This window comes from Medicago sativa, chromosome 2, assembly GCF_051527215.1.
Source record: "Medicago sativa cultivar Bolivia chromosome 2, Bolivia_mono, whole genome shotgun sequence".
Classification (NCBI taxonomy): Eukaryota; Viridiplantae; Streptophyta; class Magnoliopsida; order Fabales; family Fabaceae; genus Medicago; species Medicago sativa.
This window is the reverse complement of record NC_140750.1, coordinates 28,974,733-28,998,962: the sequence shown is the minus strand read 5'-3', so window position 1 is coordinate 28,998,962 and position 24,230 is coordinate 28,974,733. Positions and strand designations below refer to the sequence as shown.

Sequence of the window (24,230 nt, the reverse complement as noted above, 5' to 3'; positions counted from 1 at the left end):
AAATCTTTTGACCATATTTGTTTTTTTAAGCTTCTCCCTAAGCACAAGTCCTCCCTAACCTTCCACGTGAAGCGAGTGCAACAAGTCCTATTTTTAACCCGGAAGATCTGCCCAACATTTAAGCATGCATTAAGGGCGAGGAACCTAATTCTCCTCATCAACAGTTAAAAAGATGTTGCAATGGTCAGATAAACCTCTAGGAAAAGAAGATTGAACACAATTGGGCCATTGCTTGCATCATTCCTCTTATAAAATAAATCTATCAAGGTGACTCATAGAAAGGTCGTCACCCTGATACCAAGTGAAGCGCCTACGACACATAGGAATATCAGATAAATGTTATCATCGATGAACAAGTTGAAAAAAGAGTGATATTCATGCTTATAAATTGATGTTCTACTGATATGTTCTTTAGCTAAACAGATGACATTAAAATCACCACACATATACATCAATTCGCTCCCCTATTAGAACTAATAACATCTCCGAATCTGAACCACGCGTCTTGCCTACCATTCAGATCACATGGTAATACATTTCACAATTCAAGGAGCGAGATGTGCAAGATGGTGTGATGGGTACACAAGGTCAAGAAAATAGGTGGAAGGTAGCTAGCCAAAGGCAAGGAAGTAAGACGGGAGAAACATTAAGTCAACCAATTCCTGCAGTGGTACAATACGAGCTACCAAAGAAGGAATGTGAAAATGAGAGGTAAATGAAAGTACCCTTGAATTTTATGAATGGTATAAAAGTCACTATCTTTTTTGTGGCCTCTCTTAAACAAAATCGTGTATATACAAAGTTCATGAAGGAGATTCTCTCAAAACAACGTGAACTCCAAGAAATTGCACCCCAATTCTTCAAAAAAAGAGGGATTCCAGGTGGAGAAAGAGACGAGTAAAAAAGGAATATGAAAGTGATAGTTTTAAAAAATAAGAGGATCCAATTGCAGAGGAAAGCAAAGAAGAAGCTTTCATCGTAAAGGTAAGCGAAAAAGTGGATCCTAGTGAAAATGGGGAAGATTCTAATGAAGTAAAAAACTCAAGAAAAAGACTGTTTTGACCATAAGAGGTAATTCTGATAATAGATACCAATAATGGGAGTGAAGTCAATCAAAGGTAAATAGACGGCTAAGGAAGATGAAACACCGAAGATGAAGAGAATTTTCAACAACTGATCAAAATCTTAAAGAGATTTAAATTCAATATCCCAATCAAGGAGATGCTTGAGAAAAATCCCTGTTGAATCAAATTTCTTCAAAGAGATCCTGAAACTTGAAGCAAAACCATTAGATAAAGAGTTTGTTTATATAACAGAAAAAATTTTGTGTTGTTTTTGACTTGCAAGTTCCACAACACGAAAAAGATCCAAGTTGTTTGAAAGGTCCTGTCATGGCGAGGTACATGTATATAAGAGAAGCTTTTTGCGACCTAGGATTCAACGGAAACCTCATGCCATTAACTACTCTTGAGTGAATTGGAAGATTGAAGCTGCAATCATGCAAGGTAGAGGTTGGCCTTGAAATGGGTCTACAACACCCCCTGAAGGTATGGTTAAATACATAATGGTGAGAATTGGCAACTTTGAGTTTCTGTTTGATGTGATTGTCCTTAAGGTGGGCGACTATGAACAATGTTTGATGATCCTAGGAAGTTCATTCCTTTAAACCTCCAAAGCTTTGGTTGACTTAGAGCAAAAATAAGGTTGAATGGATACTACGAGTGTTATAGGGTAACTCCTCCAACTGAAGAATTCAAGCCTTGGAAAGGTCCGAGGAATGGCCCGGGATCTAAGATTACATAGAAAGGAGTTCTGAAGAATCAGAGTGGTCAAAACTTGATGAAGAAGAAGAATATGAAACATACGACGAGGAGCCTGAAGGTTTAGGGCTTCTGAGCACAACATAGACATATCTTTGAACCCCAAGACACTAAACACACGTTGAATGGGAGCTAACTAGAGCTGTCAAAATGGGTCGGGCCTACCGAGACGGCCCTAGAAAGCCTGAAAAATGAAGGGCTTGGACAATCAAATTTGAGCCCGAATAGTACGAGGGCTTTTTAGCCTGAGCCCGTGGCGGGCTAGCCCGTCCGGGCACCGAATAGCCCGAAAGCCCGACTATTTTTGTTAATCACTAATTATTTTTTTATTTAATTACCCACGACACTGTTTTGTTTTGTCTTAAGGCCAAAGTTTATCCTTTTTTTGTGATACTGTCCAAGGCCATTCCAAAATCATAAATATGAAGGCTAAATATTAGATTTATAACACAAACACGGCTTGAAAAGAGAAAGCTGATAATGCACAACAAAGCAAAGTTTGCCATTTGGATTGAATTTACTATTTAATCTAAATAGTGTAAGTTATGACAATTTTCACAGTATGGTGAAGTTTACTATGGCAATGATTAACATTGCCTAATGAGTAATGGAATTCTGTTGTTCTTCGGAACCAAAAGGTAGCTTACGATATTTATATTTTTAAGTGTCGTAATGTCATAATTTTAAAAATTCTATGTGGGGTTGTCAAAAAAAAATTTATGTGGTGTGAATAATTTTAAGTTATTTTTATTTTTAAAATTAAATTTTTTTATTAATTGGGCTGGCCCAAAAACCCGTGGCCCGCAAAGGGCCGGGCTTGGACAACTATATTTTAGCCCATTTATCATCCGGGCCTTTTTGGCTCGGCCAAAAAATCCCGAGCCCGACATGGGCTAACCCGTCACGGGCCGGGTAGCTTGTTTTGACAGCTCTAGAGCTAACCCATATATTTTTATTTTGAGTTAGTTTTAGATTTCAATCATGTTTTTGGTGACTCCATCTAATAATTCTTTACTTTTAATGTTTGCTAACTCGTAACTATGCTCGTTGTTTTTACATGAATTAAACAACCTTTTCTATTTCAAATATTTCAAAAAATTTGTTTTAGTGTCAAAGAATTATTCCTACTATTAACAACAGAGGGCTAGCTTACTTCTGAAGTTCAACAACATAATAACTATTGAAGCTTGTTGTAGAAGATACTCAGAAACTTTACCATCTTAACTATGTATAACATAACTAGTGAGAATTTGAGTCAAATATTTTCCACTTTCTACCATAACTATTTCATATATGTGCTAATGTCGATTATTATTTTTGATGGAAAGTGAGGTCGTTCTCTACATACTATTAGTTATATTATCACACCCACGAGACATTTGTTTGGTACCTTAAACCTTCTTCATGTCACCCTGATTTATTGTTATATCCAATGCTAAACTCCTTTGAGCATTAATGAATGCTTAAAAACAACCATAATTTGTATGAAGGAGTATTTTAGCATAATGTATATATAAGTGTATTAACAAATTTTTCATTATTACTTGCAAACATACTCATATAAAAAATGAGTGGTTGTATATCTAGCAAATTCTTGTAGAAGTTTTTAACTTAGACCCACTTATATTTTTAGAAGCGTGATAGGAAACAAACTACAACTTTTAATTATTTAGTGCTCATTTCTTTTAGATTTTCTAAAACTTCTTTATTAGGTTTTAGTTCTTTTTGTGCGTGTTTTTCTCAAAACTTATTTTTTATCAAAATAAATTTTATGTTGAAAATGAAATAACTATTTTGATTAACTCTTGAAGAAAATGATTTTAATAGGAGATAAATTATAATTTCAGATGTCTATGTTTCTTCAATCATATTGATGGAAAACTATTTTGTTCCATATATGCAAAGTTTTTAACTTGAATGTTAATTCAAGGATATTGGAATTACTAACTTGTTAGCAGTATCCTATACATATACAATACATATTTATTTCAGAAAACTTTTGAAAGAGTGATATTCAAATTATCTATAGGAAATGATTTTTAAAAATCTAAAAGAAATTGACTCTTAATCTTTTCAGCTATAACTTGTTAAATTAGTCAATCAAACAAATAAGTGAAATATTCTTAGCAAACCTCTTGATTAAGAAACTACTATCTGAACAACTCTCTCAGTAAGAGTTAATGAAATGAATCCTACACCTATATGTAAGACAGAGCTAGCATATTCGGTTGCATTTATTAATTATGTATTTATGAACAATTTTGTTTTCTAGATCTCACCCAGTATACTCACATAAGATTCTCCTTTCACTTCCTTGTAGCCCCCTCGTGCAATAATGACTCCCTTTCTCTCTACATTTATGGCCCCTTTCACTTCCTACTTCCCCATTTTGGCTTTGTTTGGATGCAAAAAGGAAAGAAAGTAAAAGGAAAGAATGTTTAAGGAATGAAAGTGAGTGGAAAGAGAGTGGAAAGAGAGATGATTTTTTGGTTGTTTGGTATGAGTGATAGTGAAAAGAAAGTGTAAGGAAAGAAAGATGAGAATGTTTGTAAAAAGACAAAAATAGCCAAAAAAAATTATAATAAAAGTGGGACCAAAATGATGGAGTCGGAAATAAAAAATATGGGTGTTTATGTCTTTTCATTGTAAAACACCCTTTCATCCCACTTTCTTCACAAAATGGAGGGGATTGTTTTTGCACGTGGGGCCCACCAAAAAGTAACTTTCTTTCCCTGCTGACATTTTAATCCAAACTATGGAAAGAAGCACTATCAGCCATCTTTTCATCCTCATACAATCTTTCCTTTTTTTTTTTTTTGAAACGGCAAAATATTATTAACCGACAAGCCCGTGCGAGAAGCACTAATAAGCTCGGGTGGAAAAAAAATACAATAAGGGGAAATCGGTTGCCATACAATCACCAGGCTCGAACAAAAACCCCTTTAAAAACCACCCATAAACTAAAGGACCAACCCCAAGAGTAATGACGCAAGAATATACATTTGACGAAACACATGCATACCCCTGCGTCAACACCAAAAAACCACCGAAACAAAACAAAACCAGTTGATCCTCTACCAATACCACTGTCGCTTTCCCCCAGCAAAAACTCCCATACGGAAAATGTTTCTTTGATACCAAACAGCCCCTTTATGTTGCGCCTTTAATATATTTAATATATGGAAAATGTTAACTTGTGCCTTTGGGGTACAAGTTTAGAAACTAAACATAGAAATTTTTTCTTGAAAATTGTGCATTTAATATATTAAAAGTTTGAAATTTTGTCTTTTCAAAACAAAAGTTACTTTTTATTTCCATTTTTAATTTCTTAACATGTGCCCTTAAGGCACAAGTTAACATGACCCTAATATATTCACACACAAACACCAATTCTTTTAAAGTTGAAAATGTTACTCCTCCATCTCACCATCACTATCTGTATTGTTTTATAGTAGTGTTTTAAAGATATTGTTTGAAAAATTTATAAAAAGATTTTTTTTCTTGAAAATACAACTTAAATACATGTAAAAATCATAATTACATAAACGTTGTCGTAGTTTCTTAGAATACTTGTTAGCTTTTTTCTTATTTTATGTATAATAAATAATTTGTTAGGTGAACTATTTAGTAATGTGATGGCATTTTTTATTTTTTTTAAAGATTATTGAAAAAAAGTTATAAATGTTGTTTTAGTTTGAATCTTCTTGAATGCGAAAAATATTTGCGTGAAGTATGTGGATGATTTTAGCGTTAAAATGTGTTAAACTCAATTTATAATTTTTATAGAGTTAAGTAAATTTTTGTTCTCTATAGATATCTTAACTTTTGTTTTTCACCCTTCTAAAATATTTCAGCAAGTTTTGGTCATTTTCTTAATGTTTTTTTCGTCACGACTTATGCTTTATGCTTTTAAGTAAACTCATGAGTTTCCTTCATCATTTTGATTTTATTTTTCATCAATGTTTAGTAATTTATAGAAGTTTCTTTCACAATTTTTTTTTAACAATGGACAAATTAAATATAAATTTTTAAGTTTTTAGCACTTAAAATTCATATTTTATTAAGATAATCTTAAATTTTGTGGCAGAGATTCTATTAATATTTTAAATATCTTTGTAAAAGTTCATTAAAAAAATGCGAAAAGTAGACACATATTGATTTAAAAATATAGATCAAAAGTCGTGATTGAAAATATTTAAAGGATCGAAATTTGCTGAATTTTTTTTACGGAGATTAAAAATAAAATTTAAAATGCTAACAAAGATAGATTCTCTCCTGTCTTAATATAAGAAAAAAAACATGAAAACATCAAAACTGATGTAATTATTAATTATTTTTACACATATACCGTTACAAAAAATTATGAAACATTAAATACACAAAAAAAATATTAAAAAGACAAACATTAAATAAGGGATAGAAAAATCTTTTAAACAATACAAATTTTTTATTTTACATAAAACTTACATATTATTATTATTTTTGAAAGGACATATTATTTTTTCTTTTAAATCGTTAACAAATGTCATTAAATTAGTATAACCCTTCTTTTTTTTCCCATAAAACTTATAATTTTTTTTCTACATAAAAATTATAATTTTTTTTTGAAAGTATAATTTTTTTTTCTTTTAAATCATTAACAAATGTCTTTAAATTAGTATAACCCTTCTTTTAATACTCTTTCTGAATCCTAATTAAATATCCCTTGTCAGAACCACTATTTACTGTCTCTGCCACAGTCATTTCATTTCATGTGGCATTCAAAACACCTAAACTAATGTGCCTCTTCTGCTTTGTCCCTTACCATTACATTACATACACTTATTACTCACTTCTTCAGCAACTACAACAACCATGAATCGTTCTTCTTCTATTACCATCTTCTACTCATATCTTGATCTCTCTTGTTTCTTTCTCGTTTCATTTGCAAACTTCAATTCATAGAAAACATCATCATGGTTACTACTCCTACAAGAGAACCTTCTTCTAATGTTATGTCTCTTCCACTTCCATCTCCTAAAGCACCACCAGAGTACCCTGATTTGTATGGAAAGCGCCGTGAAATGGCCAAAGTTCAAATGCTTGAAAGAGAGATAAGTTTTTTTGAGGTTAGTTTTTTAGCTCATGTACCCTTCTTAATTGTTCTGATAAATTTATATGCATTCACTGTTTTGAGCAACTAAAATGAAATTTAAAGACTTAATTTTTAAATTTTTGGATAGAAACCATCATTTTGAATATACACATGATAAAAAAACATGTTAAATATTGAGATTCATTTTGATACATGATACATCGTCTTCGTAAAACATTTTACACTGTCAACCGATCACATATCAACTTTTGTATGACTTTTAAAGTAGATACAACTAAACTCAAATCATTATAGTGATCCAACAATTGTGACATGCACTAAATTTTACACTGTCGGTGTATATATAAATTAAATTCTTACATATTTTTATTATATAGAATTTCTTTTATGAAGGAAGTCTTACTATGATTATAGTTATTGGTACATTGTTTAGTTGGTGATTGTGACTTTGCATTTTGTGATCTAAAGAGCAAACTTTGACTGTGATGAGTAATAAGTATACTGCTATGAAGCACAAACACTTCTCGGAAGTGTCCGACACCGACACTTGTAATTACACACGTGATATTTTCAAATTATTAGCTGTGTCGGCATGTCAGTGTCCGTGTCGTGTCCGTATCCGTGCTATACTGACTGATGTAATGTGATTCATGAATAGATAGGCTTTGAACATTTTAAATGCATGATTGTGATTGTTTTTCTAATTTTTGCATGATTTTGACACTTTATAGATTGTGATTTAATTGATTACTTCTTCTAGTGATGTTTTGGTTTCTGAGGGTACTTTCTTACCGTTTCCTTATCAACATTCAATAGTTTTCACAATTGTAGTTGTCAATTTGAGGAGTTAGCCAGCTGCTAGCATTTATTAAGCATTGAAGCATAGAGGTAGTAAAAAGTAAAATTTCTGCAAAATCTTAAAAATTGTGTACCTCAATTGCCAACTGAAGGACTCTCTTTTCTAGGTTGTAAATCTTACTACTATATGGTTATGCAATGGCATAAAGTTTGATTATATCAAGAAAAACACTAAAAGTTACTTTAGATAAACTTTTCAAGTGTGTGTAGGGAAAAAAGTTGAAATCAACTTGGAATTAATAAATCTTGTTCTGGAACTCTGCTTATTTGAGTAAAGAAGCTGCCCAAAAATGACTATGAAGCGCAGACACAAACATTGACATATGACATGACTCTAATAGCGACACATAGATAGAGATAATAATTTAAGAAAATAGAGTGATTGAATTATGAAACCACATTTGTTGGAGTCATGCCACTAGACACAATGCATTAAGGTTGTTCCGACACAGTTGAACCTAGTTTAATACTCCATCTGATGACATTTATAAGCAACTATTTCTTTTTTAAATTCATTAAATAATTGATATATGGGGACTATATTATAGTCCAAATTCATTAGTCTCAATGAATTTAAAAAAGTAATATTTGTTTATAAATGTGATCGGAGGGAGTTATCTCTTCTATTGCAAAACAAAATTGACTAACAACTTTTTATCTCACAGGAAGAGTTAAAATCTTCTGAAGGTTTGCAACCAGCTTCAAAATGCTGCAAAGAGTATGTTTATTTGTAGAATTTCTTGTGTCCTTTAGATTATGAAGCTAAATAAATTCATCAAAATATTTAATTATTGCTCTAGATATGTCCATTATTTAATTTAATGGAACAACATTACAGGATTGCAGATTTTGTGATGGCAAACTCAGATCCTCTGTTACCAACGTAAGAAATTATGTTCTAGTCTATCTTTGTTAGTTTTAAAGAAATCATGATTCTTATGTCTTTTCTCTTTCATGCAGGACCAAAAAGAACCGCAAGACATGTCGCTTATGGAAGTGGCTGTGGTACGATTTTTACATTGTTACTGGATTTTATGTATCAAAAGTCACAGCTACTATGCTTGAGTGGAAATTTGGGGACCGAATCCTCTACGGCTGCGGTATGGTGCAGCAGCTGTATAGTCGCTACACCTGTTGCACCGTAGTACTGCAGTTATAGAGGATCTAGGTTCAACAATTGAAATTTTTTTGTCAGACTATGTTTCATCAAATACGAGACTCTTAACAAGTGGTTTTTTTGTGCAGTCGGATGCGGTGTTTGAACTTATCTTGGATCTGCTGTAGGTGTTGTGATTGCTTCTCCGGGTGTTGTGATTGCAAACAAAATTGCAAATGTAGTAGTTGTCTTTCATCTACTAAATGCTCCTTATCAAATTGGTGTTGCTGCTTTGATAAAAAATCACATTGTTGTAAAGAGTTTTGTGGTTGCAACAACTGTTGTTGTATTCTACCAGGTTGCAATTTTCGTTGGCCTTTTCCATCTTGCTGTGATTGCAAATGCTCTTGCTCTTGCACTTGTCCTAGTTTTCCAAAAGTTCGTCCTTGTGGCTCTTGTACAAAATGTTAAGGATTTTAATTTCTTATATTTCATTGGTTTATCTAATTTTGTTTTTGTTTATTAAAATGAGTTCACTGTATGGTCAAATATATATAAGCTTTTGTTCATTTTATTTATCTATAAGACTATTACTTTTGCCACTCTATGTTTCTCACGCATCCTATTCTTTACCCCAAAAAACTCTTTGCTCGAATTATACAATCCTAACCATGTTTTGGATTTGATAATTGGAAACAAGAATCCAAACACTTTCAGAGTATAAAGTCCGAATTTTGTCAAACCCACCCACCCCCAAGACCATTTTATAGGCAAATTATAGTGTGTATCCAAAACTTGAATAAATATTTCAAATTATATAATCTTAACCGTGTCAACATAGACACATGATCACATAATTTGTGTTGTTTAGCTGACACCTTTTCTTTAACAAAATGACTAACCCGTGTAGATATAAACATGCGGACAAACTGATTTTAAGCAAAAAATTTAAACCATATGAAACAATACAAATTAAATTTAGATTAAACAAAGTAGTACCAATATTCATAGGTTACATCAAAATATTCAAACAAAATTATAAATAAAAATTTGTTCAAATCCATTACATCATTGATCGACCATGATGCTTAAGGCATGGTTCTGATGCGCCTCAACCGTTCGGTCATGTCTAGCCACTGCTGGTCTCCATGCTCCCCGACAACAATCACATCACGGGCCTCCTCCTCATGTGGCCTTGGGATATGAACATCATCATGCGAAGTTATGATGTATGAATGTGAAATGGCAGAAAACCACCTGATGTATTTAGTCGCTATGTCTAGACCAGTCGAAGCAGGCAGACCCAAATCATGTGCTCTTAGCACATGATCAAGGCACTACGCACAACACTGCGAGGTCCCGCCTGGGGATGGTTTGGACATAACCAAACTGGCACAACACCCGCCCCCATAGATTTCGGACGTTCTGAGGTCCCTATTTGAGCCATCCAAAGTAAAGGCTAATTCGCACAAACGAACATGTCTCGCAGTGACACTGATACATGTTCAGAAGAATGGAACTAAGATCCATGTGATTAAGATGAGATCTTGTGGGATTTGCAATAACATAACTGTTTAAGGAAACAAACATCATGGCACGTGGATGACGATCCTCCCTATATACACCTCAATAATCCTTATCATCGACTACCTGGAAATGCTAGAATATTCAAGCCTGCATCAACATCACATATCAGTATTCGTATGAAAATCATAGTTAACATGTAAATAAATAAGCAATTTATTAGAGCAAGACACTGAAGAGATACAAGATACAAGCTTATAACAAGGGCATGCAGAGATTACTTGGCTCGCAAGTTTCCTTTGGCTTTGTAATTTCATTTCACATTTAGCTTGCATTTACATTTCATGTAGTTAGTTAGAAGTAATAGTGATAATGTGTCACTCTAAGCTTCTATATAAACAATGATTGTAACCGTTTTCACTATCATGAAATAATAGAATCATTTTCTCAATTCTCTTTGCTTCTTCTTCAAGCTTCTTCAAGCTTCATCCATGGCAGATTCCATGGTTTCTTTGTTCTTAGATGGTATCAGAGCAAGATTCTCTTGCTCTGCTTCCGCACATTGAAGATTGAACGATAGATAAGTTCATCTTCTTCGTTTACTCTGTTTTTCTACTCTCTTTTCACCGATTCGCTTAGTTTTGCGTTTCTAGTTTTTCATCGTTCTTTCTTGAACTTTTCCTCGTTTTTCCTTTGAATATTCGATCGTATTCTTCACTATGGTGCGAAACAACAATAATAACCAGGATCAAAGTCTTGATCCATACTATGTTCATTCTTCAGATAATTCCTCAACTGTTACGGTTACACCTCAATTAACCGGTGAAAATTATCACTCATGGTCCATGAAGATGCGAAGAGCTCTTGCGATGAAGAACAAATTCAAGTTTGTTGATGGATCCATACCCGTTCCAGAAGAGGATGATTTGAATTACTCTGGTTGGGAAAGGTGCAATAATCTGGTTCATACTTGGATAATCAATTCCATTTCACCTTCTATTGCACATAGTGTAGTTTTCATAGAAAATGTGATTGATATGTGGAATGACTTAAAAGATAGATTCATGAGAGGAGATAGAATTAGAGTGGCTCAATTGCAAGAAGAAATTGCAAATCTGAAGCAAGGTAGTAAGAAAGTTACTGAATTTTTCACTGAATTGAGAGGCTTATGGGAAGAATTGGATCAGTACAGACCTATACCTCAATGTACTTGTCCAATTGCTTGTACTTGTTTAGCTATGAGGAATAACAAAGCTTTTAGAGCAGAAGATAGAATCATCAAGTTTTTGATGGGATTGAATGAAGATTATCAAGGGGTGACATCACAAGTTCTGTTGATGGATCCTTTGCCACAGATCAACAGGGTTTTCTCAATGGTCATGCAGCAAGAGAGAAAGATGCAGTATAATGTAGTATCATCACCAACTATTACTTTGAATGATACAGCTTCTGGATTGATCAATGCAATGGATGGTCAGAAACAATTTGGAAGAGGTAGAGGAAATGGATACTCTCAAGGTAAAGGAAGAGGAAATATCAGAGTGTGTAGCTTCTGTAATAGAACTAATCACACTGTTGAAACTTGCTATAAGAAGCATGGTTACCCTCCCAATTGGGGTAGAGGAGGAGGAAACTCTTTTGCTAATGCCAATTTTGTAGATTGTGAGGATGTTGAATCTAAAGGAAGCACTTCTGCTGGGAAAAATGGAGTGGAATGATGTTGACTAAAGATCAATATCAAAGTCTGATTGCACTTTTGGAAAAGAGCAATGTTAAAACTAAAGGCTCAGCAAATATGATGAAAACAAATAGCTCAAATGTTAATATTGGAGGTAAACTCTTTATCAATAATGCAATTTGCAAAATTGATGATAGTAGTTGGATAGTTGACACTGGTGTAACACATCATACTTGTCATAACTTGCATTGGTTCACTGACTATAGGGAAATTAAACCTATTAGTGTCACATTACCAAACAAAACCATTGTAGAGGCTTGTCATAGAGGAAATGTAAAGTTATCTGATACTTTGCATATACATGATGTACTATACTTACCTGATTTTGCTGTCAATCTTATATCAGTCTCAAAACTATGCAAAGAGCAAGATTGCATTGTGAATTTTGAGACTAACCAATGTGTTATACAGGAAAAGAAGGGTATAAGGAAGATTGGTTTGGCTGAAGAAATAGATGGACTCTATTACTTGAAGGCTGAGAAGAAAATACAAAAACAAGCTAAAATTTCAAGTATTTCTGTTTCAAATAATAAGTCTGATAATGTAGTGCCTCCTGGAATTTTGTGGCACCTTAGACTTGGGCATTTGTCTCATGAGTGTATGAATAAGTTGCATAGCTACATTTCTGTTAGTGGCCATGTAGCTTGTGATATATGTCAAATGGCCAGGCAAAGAATATTACCTTTTCCTATTAGTAAGAATAATGCACATGTTATGTTTGATCTTGTGCATGCAGACATTTGGGGTCCCTTTTCTACTGAATCTATTCATGGTTTCAAGTATTTTTTTAACTATTTTAGATGATTATAGTAGACATGTTTGGGTTGTCATGCTGAAAAACAAATCAGAGGCCTCAGACAAGCTCAAAAGTTTTGTCTATATGGTAGAAAATCAGTTTGAAAAGAAAGTAAAGTCTATCAGAAGTGATAATGGACCAGAATTTTTCATGCAAGAATTCTATGCTAAAAAGGGCATACTTCATCAAAGAAGTTGTGTGTATACACCACAACAAAATGGGAGAGTAGAAAGAAGACATCAACACATACTTAACATTAGTAGGGCCTTAATGTTTTAGTCAAAGTTACCAAAGAGGTTCTGGTCATATGCAGTTTTATATTCAGTGTTTCTTCTGAATAGAATACCTACCAAAATTTTACAAAATAGGTCTTCACATGAAGTTTTATATGGTGAAGTACCAGATTTGAGTCAACTTAGGGTATTTGGTTGCTTGAGTTATGCTTCAACCTTACCTGTTAACAGACATAAGTTTGACCCTAGAGCAAGAAAGTGTGCCTTTCTAGGATACAGATCAGGGATGAAGGGTCATATCTTGCTTGATGTTCACAACTCTGAAGTGTTTGTGTCCAGAAATGTGAAGTTTTTTGATTTGGAGTTCCCATTTCTTTCTCTTTCTTTAAATCCAGTTCCAAATACACACATTTACATAGATAACAGACATGACTTGTCTGCTAAGTTACTTGGTGACTCAGAGGTCAATGCTCCAGACACTACTTCTGAAGTTGCTTCAGAAGAAGATGTTGAGTCTGATGAACAAATCAATGATGTTGATAAAGATACAGAGTCTGTACCTCTTAGAAAATCACAGAGAGTTAGCAAAGCACCTTCACACTTGCAAGATTATGTGTGCCAGTCTTCTGTTTACCCCATGACAAATTATGTATCTTACTCTCAACTCACCCCACAACATCAAGCCTATGCTCTCTCTATTTCCCATGACATAGAACCTTCCAACTTTCATCATGCCAGTCAAGACTCCAGGTGGATGACTGCTATGCAAACTGAATTGGAAGCTCTCAATGTCAACAAAACATGGGAGTTTGTAGATTTACCTTCTGGAGCTGTTGCTATTGGTAATAAATGGGTCTATAAAATCAAGAGACATGCTGATGGTATTTAAAGCTAGGCTTGTGGCAAAAGGCTATACACAGACTGAAGGTTTAGATTATTTTGAAACCTTTTCTCCTGTTGCAAAAATGTCTACCATTAGAGTACTCTTGGCTCTTGCATCAATACATGGTTGGCATCTTCACCAACTAAATGTAAACAATGCCTTCCTTCATGGTGAATTACATGAAACTGTATACATGAAGGTACCTCCAGGAGTGACTCCTCCCAAACCTGGACAAGTTTGCAAACTGCTCAAATCTCTGTATGGGCTCAAGCAAGCAAGTAGACAGTGGTTTGAGAAGCTCGCCACATTTCTCTATGCACATGGGTTCACTCAATCCACCTCTGATCACACATTATTCATCAAATCAACTACTTCATCCTTCGCTGCACTTTTAGTGTATGTAGATGATATCATTCTAGCTGATACATCCCTCATTGTATTTGATGAATTAAAATTGGCTTTAGATCAAACCTTCAGAATCAAGAACCTTGGCCAACTTAAATTCTTTCTTGGGATTGAAGTGGCACGTTCTTCTAAAGGAATTTCATTATGTCAGAGGAAATACTGCCTGGAACTTTTAGCAGATGCTAAGCTTACCAAGTGCAAACCTGCTAGTACACCTCTTGATCCCTCTTCACGTTTACATCTTGATGGAGGTTCAGCTTATCATGATGTTGCTGCTTACAGGAGATCGGTGGGTAGATTGTTGTATCTCACAACTACCAGGCCTGACATTGCTTATGCTACGCAGCAGCTCAGCTAATTCATGGCTTCTCCCACAGTCACTCATCATCATGCTGCACTGAGAGTACTCAGATACCTTAAGAGATCACCAGGACGTGGACTATTTTTCCCCCATTCATCTGACTTACAACTGCTTGGGTTCAGTGATGCTGATTGGGGAGGGTGTATAGATGCTAGAAAGTCCATTTCAGGGTATTGCTTCTTTATTGGAAAATCTTTAGTGTCATGGAAATCAAAGAAGCAAAACACTATCTCTTGTTCCTCTGCAGAAGCTGAATACAGAGCTTTAGCCTCAGCTACTCGTGAACTGCAATGGATGTGTTTCCTCCTTCATGACTTGCAACAATCACCTTCACGTTTACCTGTTCTTTACTGTGATAATCAGAGTGCTTTGCACATTTCAGCAAATCCTGTGTTTCACGAGCGCACAAAGCATCTTGACATTGATTGTCATTTAGTGCGTGAAAAACTGCAAGCAGGAGTCATGAGGTTGTTGCCAGTTTCCTCACATAACCAGAAAGCTGATGTTTTCACTAAGGCTTCAAATCCACGCCAGTTTTATGACTGTGTTAGCAAGCTAGGGTTGATTGACATATACCAACCTCCAGCTTGTGGGGGAGTATTGGAGCAAGACACTGAAGAGATACAAGATACAAGCTTATAACAAGGGCATGCAGAGATTACTTGGCTTGCAAGTTTCCTTTGGCTTTGTAATTTCATTTCACATTTAGCTTGCATTTACATTTCATGTAGTTAGTTAGAAGTAATAGTGATAATGTGTCACTCTAAGCTTCTATATAAACAATGATTGTAACCGTTTTCACTATCATGAAATAATAGAATCATTTTCTCAATTCTCTTTGCTTCTTCTTCAAGCTTCATCCATGGCAGATTCCATGGTTTCTTTGTTCTTAGACAATTCATTATTTTTTATACCTGTAACAAGGTCAAGTATCCATGCAACTGTGAAGTCTTATAATGGGCCCCATTGTTGAGTACTTTGTACATGTGAGCAAGGGCAACTACTCCAAATTCGTAATCGTAACCAGATCCTTGTCACATAAGTACCTTAGGTATGTCACATCTACTTAGTTGTCGCTCTTGTCAGTGAAGAGCGTGACACCTAAAAAATAAAACAGATAGATGCAGATAGTCTAATCCCCTTTTCACCTGCATCTCCTCAACATCACCATCTTCCAAAGTGTCACTTGCTTCCTAAGTGCCTAACATTAAATCCAATAATGAGTAATTGTTAAACACAATCAATCAAATAATTACCCGTAACACAAAAGGAGACACAAAAACATTGAATATATAATATTCAACTTTTTTTTACAAATTTCTATTTTCTAAATATATTTACAATTTTAATTTGGATCAGTTTACTTTAGATATAATTCTTTTTTGGTGGTGTCTGGGTTTGAACCCTGAACCTTACATATATTATGCATTATCCATACCAACTGAGCTAAGCTCACGTGAACACTTTAGATATAATTCCAGTGAGACTGAGAGTGGGACTGAAAGAAACCATAGTGCAAATTGTCATCGAGTACAGCCTAATTTTTCCCTTTAGACTTTTTCCCCTAATTCTAATCCCTGCAAAAAGTTGGTGATCGATAAAATATGTGATCGTTATGATCCAACCTTTCTTCATAACTGACACCATCTCAGGAGACATGAAATGTCCTTTTCTCTTTAGCACATAGATATTTTCTGGGGCCAAATATCTTTGGATAGAGTCCCCAATACTTCGAGTTCGATGTAACTAAACATTTTAAATATTTCAGAGGACATGTTAACTCAAAAAGTACACAATATGTACTATGGTCGAAGAAGTAGATAACATTTTTTCTAGACACATTAACTGCATTCATGTTAATTGAAATCTAAGAATAATTCAAGAATTACCTAACGGGTAAACCACAAAAATACCCATTGAATGTTCCATATTTGTAAATTTTACCGTCTGAGTTAAATGGTGATCTGGACACATGGACACATTCTTAACGGTTTTGGATGAATTTTTTTCTTACTTGAGAATAAAGATATTTTGTGGTCTAGGCGCCTATCAACATTTAAACAAGAGTTAATATATTTTTAAGGTTAATTATACAAAATTAAACAACTAACAAATCTAACTTATTAAAATGTGAGGTGATGATGAAGGTGGAGGATAATCATTAGTATGGAAGACAATTAACATCGTCATCATCAAAATTGAAACTCGATATTATATAAAATAATAAAAACTTCAATGATGTATCTCATCCATTTCCAGATCCAAAGCTTCGAATAATCTTTTATTTGTTCATTCCATCATATTTCAAACACAAATTTAGTCCTAATTAGAAACCAAACACATTCCTATTTATTTTTACAATGATCAATCTTTTCTTTTTATTTGCCAAATGCTCAAGTTTTTCTAGTTCATAGTAAGAATGAATGATCTTTATGTAAGCTTGTTGAGGTTGAAAAACTTCATCAACTAAGTTTGTTGAGGCTAGTAGAGTTCATGTTGTAAGATCAAGAGTGATCTAATGTAAAAGTTTATGTAGTGAAAATTCTTTGAGAAGTATAGTGAAAATCTCGCAGTTGCAAGAAGTATAGGTTTTCAGATTTTTTGAACAAGGATACTTCTTATGCACGATCTTTGGTACCGTTTGGCCAGACTTTTTTTCGGTCTAAAAGCTACTTTAAAACAAAGTTAAAATAAAACTCTTTAAGGAAAAAGCTAAAGCTGTTTGGTTTCTTTATTTTTTAGTTCTAAAGTTATTTTTAAGTTAAAAGTTGTTTGGCAAAATATTGTACAAAACATTGAATTTATTATTTTTTTTTTGATGGTGTCCGAGGTTCGAACCCGCGACCTTGCATATATTTATACATTGTCTATATCAACCGAGCTAAGCTAGAGAATAGTTTTTTTTTTCTTTCCAATTATACTGTATAACAAATTTTGTTATAAGAATATCATATTTTTGGTGTTATTTAAAAAGATAAGAATTTATATTATATGGTATTATATTTGTTATATTGTTGGTGTCATTGAAAAAGATATGTTTAGTTTTTTTTTTTTAATAAGAAAAAGATATGCATATATAGTTTGTTACAATATAAATGTGTAAAATATATATAAGTATATTTTTTTTAGGCATTTATACTTGTACCTTTAATTAAAATCAAAATTTTATAAAAATAATAATTGTACGCATTATGCAACACTAAAAAAATTATATGCATTAGCGTAACAAAAAAAACAGACATACGGACATAAAATATTACTCTAAACGCTAGTGTCTGTGTGTGTGTGTGTGTGTGTGTGTGTTTGTGAGGTTGAAGAAAGGGAATAAAAATATTTGGTGTCATTCAATGACAGCATGAATAAAAATATTTGTAAGGTTGTGATAATTAAAAGATATTAAAATTAAATATATAAGTGATAAAAAGATAATAAAATCCCTTCAAAAATAGATAATAAAATTATATTGATCCTCCTTTAAAAAAAATTATATGGACCGGTTAAAAAAAATGGAAGACAAAAACAAATTGAAAAATAATATTAAAAAATAAAAGAAAAGGTTGTCTGCGTGAGTTGAAGAGAGGTGTGTCATACCCCAAATTTTGACCAGTTAAAGTTTTTTTTTGCTTTTTAAATCAATCAATTTATTTTTATTCGTATTTGTAGTCAGCTGAATATTTCTATTCATATTTTAGCTCGTTAAAATATTTTTAGTCTTATTTTAAGTAGTCAAACATTTTTAGTCGTATTCTAGTTGGTTAAAATATTTTTATTCAAGCAGTTAAATATTTTATCTTTTTTTGTAATTTGTTTAGTCAGTTAGAATTTTTCTAGTCACATTTTAAGCAGTTACTTTTTTAATCGCAATTTAAGTTCGTAATTTTTATCTTATGTAGTTGTTATTTTTTCATTTAGTTTATTATTTATTTTATTATTTAGCTTTAGTGTTTAATTCATTTATTTTAATTACCCTTTTTAGTTAACTGGTCCTTTTAGTCATTTTGTCCACAAGGTCCTTGCAGCCCAAGTTAGGGGCACTTTGGTCCATTGAAATATCATTTTACCCTAATGTGTCACTATAAAAGCAGCAATCATTGGCAATAAAGGGGGCTGAAAACTTTCACAGAAACACATGCCAAAATGCGGCAGACCCAAAAAAAGAATCAAACCCATTTTTTTTTTCTCTAAGAGATCTCAAGAACACATAATCCCAATACACATCTCATTTTCCAGAATCACACAAATCCAAAGAAAATACCAAGAACAACCACATACACAAATTCTTTTCTTCATCCAAAATCAAATCCATCGAAGTTCAACCATGAGCAGCAAAGTTCTCATCATCATTCAAAACCAATAACAACAAAATCATAAATGTTTTTTTTTTCCTTTCCTTTCCTATGTTCGCGACTGTACACAACCCAACGATAACATAACCACTCAAATCCACACCATAAACCATCATTAACAACAGCCTGAGTCCGAACAAACTCAACACAAATTCTTGCATAAATCTTATCAAAAAAATCGGCTCAACTGAGTTCGTCGATAACCGAACCGGTTTGGTGAAGGAAGAAGGAGCTGAACTCAAACCGTTCAAGCAAGATCTGAGCGGAATGCCGTCGAGCCAAGAAGAACAAGACTCGAACACGTGAAACCGAGTCACCAACCTTGCAACCGGTTCAAGCCTTCACACAAACACCAAACCGAATCGAAGCAAACGGAACTGGATTCGAAGTTGAAGCAAACGGAACTGGATTCGAAGTTGAAGCAAGGAACAAAGAACAAAGAAGAAGAAGTTGAATTCGTGTAGAAGAAGGAACCGAACTAGCCTTGTGCAAGAGGGAAACATCCAGAACCGAGTTCAAGGCCAGCAAAAACGGAATCAACACTGAACCTGTACCAGATCGGAATAGTGAACGAAGGTCGCGAACGGGATCATTCTCATCACAGGCCAACCGAATCAAAGTAAGAGGTAATAATTCTTCCTTCCTTTTAGTCTTCTTGATCTAGTTTGTGTGAGTGTTTTCTTTTCGCGATCTGGACGAAGAAGAAGGGAAGAGGAGCGGATTTGAAAAAGATTGAAAAAGCTCCGACGCGGCGGCTCTCCGGCCGACCACCGCGTCGGAGCAACTCCGACCACTTCTTATCTTCTTCTCCGTTTTGCTGTTAGTGAGAGAAGAGAGAATAAATTGTTTTTTTTGAAAATGGAGGAAGAAGGAAAGAGCAGCGATGCTGCTGAATGTTTTTGAGAAGAAGTTTATTAGACTGGTTTTGTACAGCTCTTGCTGGACCGGTTCGGTTGAACCGACCCGTTCCTGAACCGGTCCAGCTTTCTTTGAACCGGCCCAGTTTCTTAAGCCCATTGTTTCATCTGCAAAGCCCGTGTGATTTGTTTCTTGCTGATTTTTCTTTGCCTGCTTGCTGTTTACACCCCTGTGCTGCTGCTACGCACCCCCTGTTCTATGTTAAAGCTGTTTTGCTCTTGCTTTATTAGTGTCGTCACTTGCATGTTTCACTTCACTTTTTATCTTAGCATATTAATCTTACTTATACATCCATGTGTTTCTTGGTTTAAATCTTTTTTCTCCTATCATGCATTTTTATCTAATTCATTTAAATAGCTAAATTTTTTATCTCATGCATACTTTTACTTTTAGTTCATGTAGGCTTTTGAAAGAATTTACATTATGCATTTTTGGGTGTGTTCAAATCATTTTATCAACTCATGCATTTTTAAACCTATTTTGTGTCTTTAATTCTAAGCATTTTGAAGTACTTTAATCTTCATAACTTTGTTTTTATTTTGCTTTAATATTTTCAAAACATTATTTCATGCATCTTAAATTTTCTTTTACTCCATGATACCTTGTATTGATCTTGTTTTAATATTTCAATTTCTACTTCATGCTTTACCTTAATATTTTGACATCATGCTTTCTTTTGATAATCCATGCAATGCTTTTAAATTTCTTATCATGATTGCTTTATCTCTAGTATAATCTCATGCATTTGCTTTGTTCTTACAATTTATTTACCAATATCTTAGTGTGTATTTTAGGCGTTGATGTAATTTATTTTTGAGCTTTTTAGCTCTTGCTTTAGAAGGCCCCTAGGATGGTATGTAATAGCGTAGTAATTGCACACACCGACACTTGCACCGACACCATATCACTTTATTTATTGCCTTACTCTCGCTTCATTTTTCGCGTTGTTACGCTAGCTTTCCGTTAGTTTAGTCAAACTTTTTTATCTCAAAAATCAAATAAGCGAAAGTCAAATTATTTTCTTAATAAACCTTGGGTCCAAATCCAAGTTGTTTTCCCTTTATTTTCTTAATCAAATTCCTAAATGAACTTTAATCAAACTTAGACTCCCTTTCGCAAATAAAATGAAACAACCTCACTTCCATTTTATTCTTCTATACCTTTGAGGTCTCGCAACCCTTCTCAAAATCATTTTCAAAAATAATTAAAATCAACCCAACCCACAAAAATATTTTTTATAAGAGTGAACTACGGTGGTTTTGATCCCTTTTAAGGGTACGTAGGCAGAGGCTTTATTCCTTTCAAATCAATCAAATAAAAATAACCAAAACTCCTACTTCTTCTCCCTCCATTCTTTCACTCATACTTTAATCAATAATTTTTCAAATAAAATAAAGTTAGAAAGAGGTTCTCACGGAGTACCGTGAACGACGCGGGTGCCTAACACCTTCCCGAATCGTAACCAACCCCCGGATCCAAAAAGGGTTTTTCAATCTCTTTTTCCCTTCCCAAGAATAAAATCGAGCAAGTCCGGTAGATTGAAGGTTCAAGTCCAATTAATGGCTTGACACCCGAAAATCTTGGTCTACAAAAATGGCGACTTCACTGGGGATCCTATGCGGGTTAAACCCACCTTTCTTCTTTTATCTTTATGCTTTACTATTTTGTATATATATATTTTACCTTGTTACGTGAGGGGTGAGAAAAAATAAAAGTCCTACTCCCGGACTTGAGTGAAACATAAGATAGGACGGAGTACGATCATAGTGCCATACCAGGAGTAGTCCTGCCTATGTGTGCATGTGATATAACTCCACTCAACGTGGGTTCAAGAGTACATATACGTCACCATGAGTAGTCGTGATTGGCGTTATTATTTTTGAAACCCATCAAGCGTTGAGGACCTTTAGATCACCCTTAACCCATCTTGGCCATTTATTAGGACGTAGTGCGGAGACTAAACCAGGAGTAGTCCTGACTTTGGTCGTCACGCGATACTACACTCAAACTAGACTTCCTTACGAATTATTGGTCTAGGAGTTAATCCTACGCACCGAGATATTCATAAGGGTAGTTGTAAGTTGGGAACTTGGTAGAACCCTTGTTACAAGTCCAATTTGAAACCATAGTCCTTACCAAATGGCGTTACCTTCAACTCCAACATTGTGAATCTAGCCCCCCATGTATTTCATGTATTCTATCATAATCATGCATGCATATGCATTCATCCATAAACCTTTTTTCATCCATAAAAATATCGAAAGACTTAGATAAGTCGTCTTGTAAACATCAAAGGTATGAATCTTGTAAGAATGAACACCAAAAGAAATACAAACTTCAAAAAAATCTCAACTAAGCTTTTGCTTTTGTTTTGGGTTCGTTCTTACCTTTTGAAAAGGAAACCTATTGCAATATCAGATGAAACCATGTTCCTTTGCAATGTTTACAATTCGCCTTGACAAATCCTTCGATAACAAAAAAAAATTGTACATTTTTGCATAAGCATATCATGCATCATTTGGCATTCATAGTTTCTAGTCTGTGTCTCATACCTTGTTTCTGTCTACAAAAGGTCAATCCATCAGTCAACTCGCATCTACAACACTCGAGCAAATCAGAATGGATCATCTTGGACAAGAGAACCACAAGCTTCGTGAAGAGGTGACAACCCTCCGGGCCGAAAATGAGATTTTGAGGAACTTGGTATCTGTGATGACGGTTGCACAGAGTCAGCCATTATCTCTTCCAGTTGGCAGCACTCAAGCTCAGACGGTTGCTTCCACAACCCCGATTTCAACAGTGTTTGCTAGTACTCCTCAACATGCAATGCTGGAAGGTTATCTCTGGAGTACACCTTTAAGTTCTGGTGAAGTGTTCCATCCTGGTGTCTCTAAGGTTCAAAATCCTCTTGTGCAACAGACAAAGCCTATCTCTCAATCGGGCCCTTCGTTCCCTCAAGCTACTATGACCTACTCATCACCTTTGGTTCATACTACTCAGCAGGGCCCTGGGCCAACCTATCACTCAGGAAATGTGGTTGCATACGACCGGATAACTGAACTGGAAGAAAAGTTTGACAGAATACAATTGGAATTGAAAGCTCTCCGTGGGAAAGAACTGTTTGGGAAAAATGCTTATGATCTTTGCTTGGTTCCCAATGTCGTTATACCACCCAAATTCAAAGTCCCTAATTTTGAGAAGTACAAAGGGAACACTTGCCCTGAGCTTCATTTGGTAATGTACGTGAGAAAGATGTCTGCTCAAGTAGGTAATGATGAACTCCTTATCCACTGTTTCCAAGATAGTTTGACTGGTGCTGCACTGATATGGTACATGGGTCTGAGCAAGGATGATATCAAAACTTTCAAGGATTTGTGCGAGGCTTTCGTCCAGCGATATAACTACAACTTGCATTTGGCCCCAGACAGAAAGGAACTGCAGGCCATGACCCAGAATGATAATGAATCCTTCAAAGCTTATGCCCAACGATGGAGAGATGTCGCCGAACAAGTCCGTCCACGTCTAGAAGAGAAAGAGTTGACCGAGATTTTCCTGGAAACTCTGGATCCGTTCTATTTTGAGCATATGCTTGCAAGTGCATCTGGCGATTTCGCGGATATGATGACCGCGGGCATGCGTATCGAAGAATGGGTCCGAAAAGGATGTTTGATCAAAGAAATTGTTCCCACTGATGGTTCATAGGAGGAATACCAGGATATGAGTATGGAGGAAAGTCAGCCTCAATAACAGTATCTGGCTTATCATCATGTGGCCGCCGTTATGCCTGTCACAAACGCTCTGCAAAGTCCGGGTTATCAACACCAGTTTCAGCAATATCAACAACAGCCTCGACAACGGACTTCAAGGAAACAGATTGATCCTATTCCCATGACGTATGCAGAGTTGCTTCCAAAGTTGCTTGAAAGGAATTTGGTCTATACCAAGGCACCTCTGCCAGTGCCAGCAAAATTGTCAGCCCGGAACAGGCCCGACCTCTTTTGTGCTTTCCATCAAGGGGCACCAGGTCATGATATTGAGCACTGTTGTGCATTGCAGAAGATGGTTCAGAAGTTGATCCAGAAAAATCTCATACCTTTTGAAGAGTTTTGAATTTAAAGGTGCAAGCTAATCTGTTATCGGATCTTGGCGTCTAATGT

General features: G+C 34.8%; 3 protein-coding genes across 3 annotated transcripts; all 3 read left to right on the top strand.

The window, feature by feature from the left end:
- The first annotated feature begins 6,579 nt into the window (after nt 1–6,579).
- LOC146946045 (guanine nucleotide-binding protein subunit gamma 3-like) lies at nt 6,580–9,471 on the top strand. The gene is made up of 5 exons (XM_085744282.1): nt 6,580–6,928; nt 8,439–8,491; nt 8,612–8,656; nt 8,734–8,778; nt 9,019–9,471. Exons 1-5 carry the CDS (start codon nt 6,776–6,778, stop codon nt 9,338–9,340), a joined length of 618 nt encoding a protein of 205 aa, XP_085600408.1. The 5' UTR covers nt 6,580–6,775; the 3' UTR covers nt 9,341–9,471.
- Nucleotides 9,472–11,112: 1,641 nt separating this feature from the next.
- On the top strand, nt 11,113–12,111 carry LOC146946044 (uncharacterized). The gene has a single exon (XM_085748138.1). It carries the CDS (start codon nt 11,113–11,115, stop codon nt 12,109–12,111), a length of 999 nt encoding a protein of 332 aa, XP_085604264.1.
- A 10,581-nt stretch (nt 12,112–22,692) lies between these two features.
- Nucleotides 22,693–23,775, top strand: LOC146946043 (uncharacterized). The gene has a single exon (XM_085748136.1). The coding sequence runs from the start codon at nt 22,693–22,695 to the stop codon at nt 23,773–23,775; it is 1,083 nt and encodes a 360-aa protein (XP_085604262.1).
- Nucleotides 23,776–24,230: the final 455 nt, after the last annotated feature.

Excerpts from the sequence above, each read along its gene's own strand:
- LOC146946043 (XM_085748136.1), top strand. The coding sequence starts at position 22,693 with ATGGATCATCTTGGACAAGAGAACCACAAGCTTCGTGAAGAGGTGACA.
- LOC146946045 (XM_085744282.1), top strand. The coding sequence starts at position 6,776 with ATGGTTACTACTCCTACAAGAGAACCTTCTTCTAATGTTATGTCTCTT. Across the intron at positions 6,929-8,438 it reads GAGAGATAAGTTTTTTTGAG|GAAGAGTTAAAATCTTCTGA; the intron begins GTTAGTTTTTTA and ends TTTATCTCACAG. Across the intron at positions 8,492-8,611 it reads GCTTCAAAATGCTGCAAAGA|GATTGCAGATTTTGTGATGG; the intron begins GTATGTTTATTT and ends ACAACATTACAG.
- LOC146946044 (XM_085748138.1), top strand. The coding sequence starts at position 11,113 with ATGGTGCGAAACAACAATAATAACCAGGATCAAAGTCTTGATCCATAC.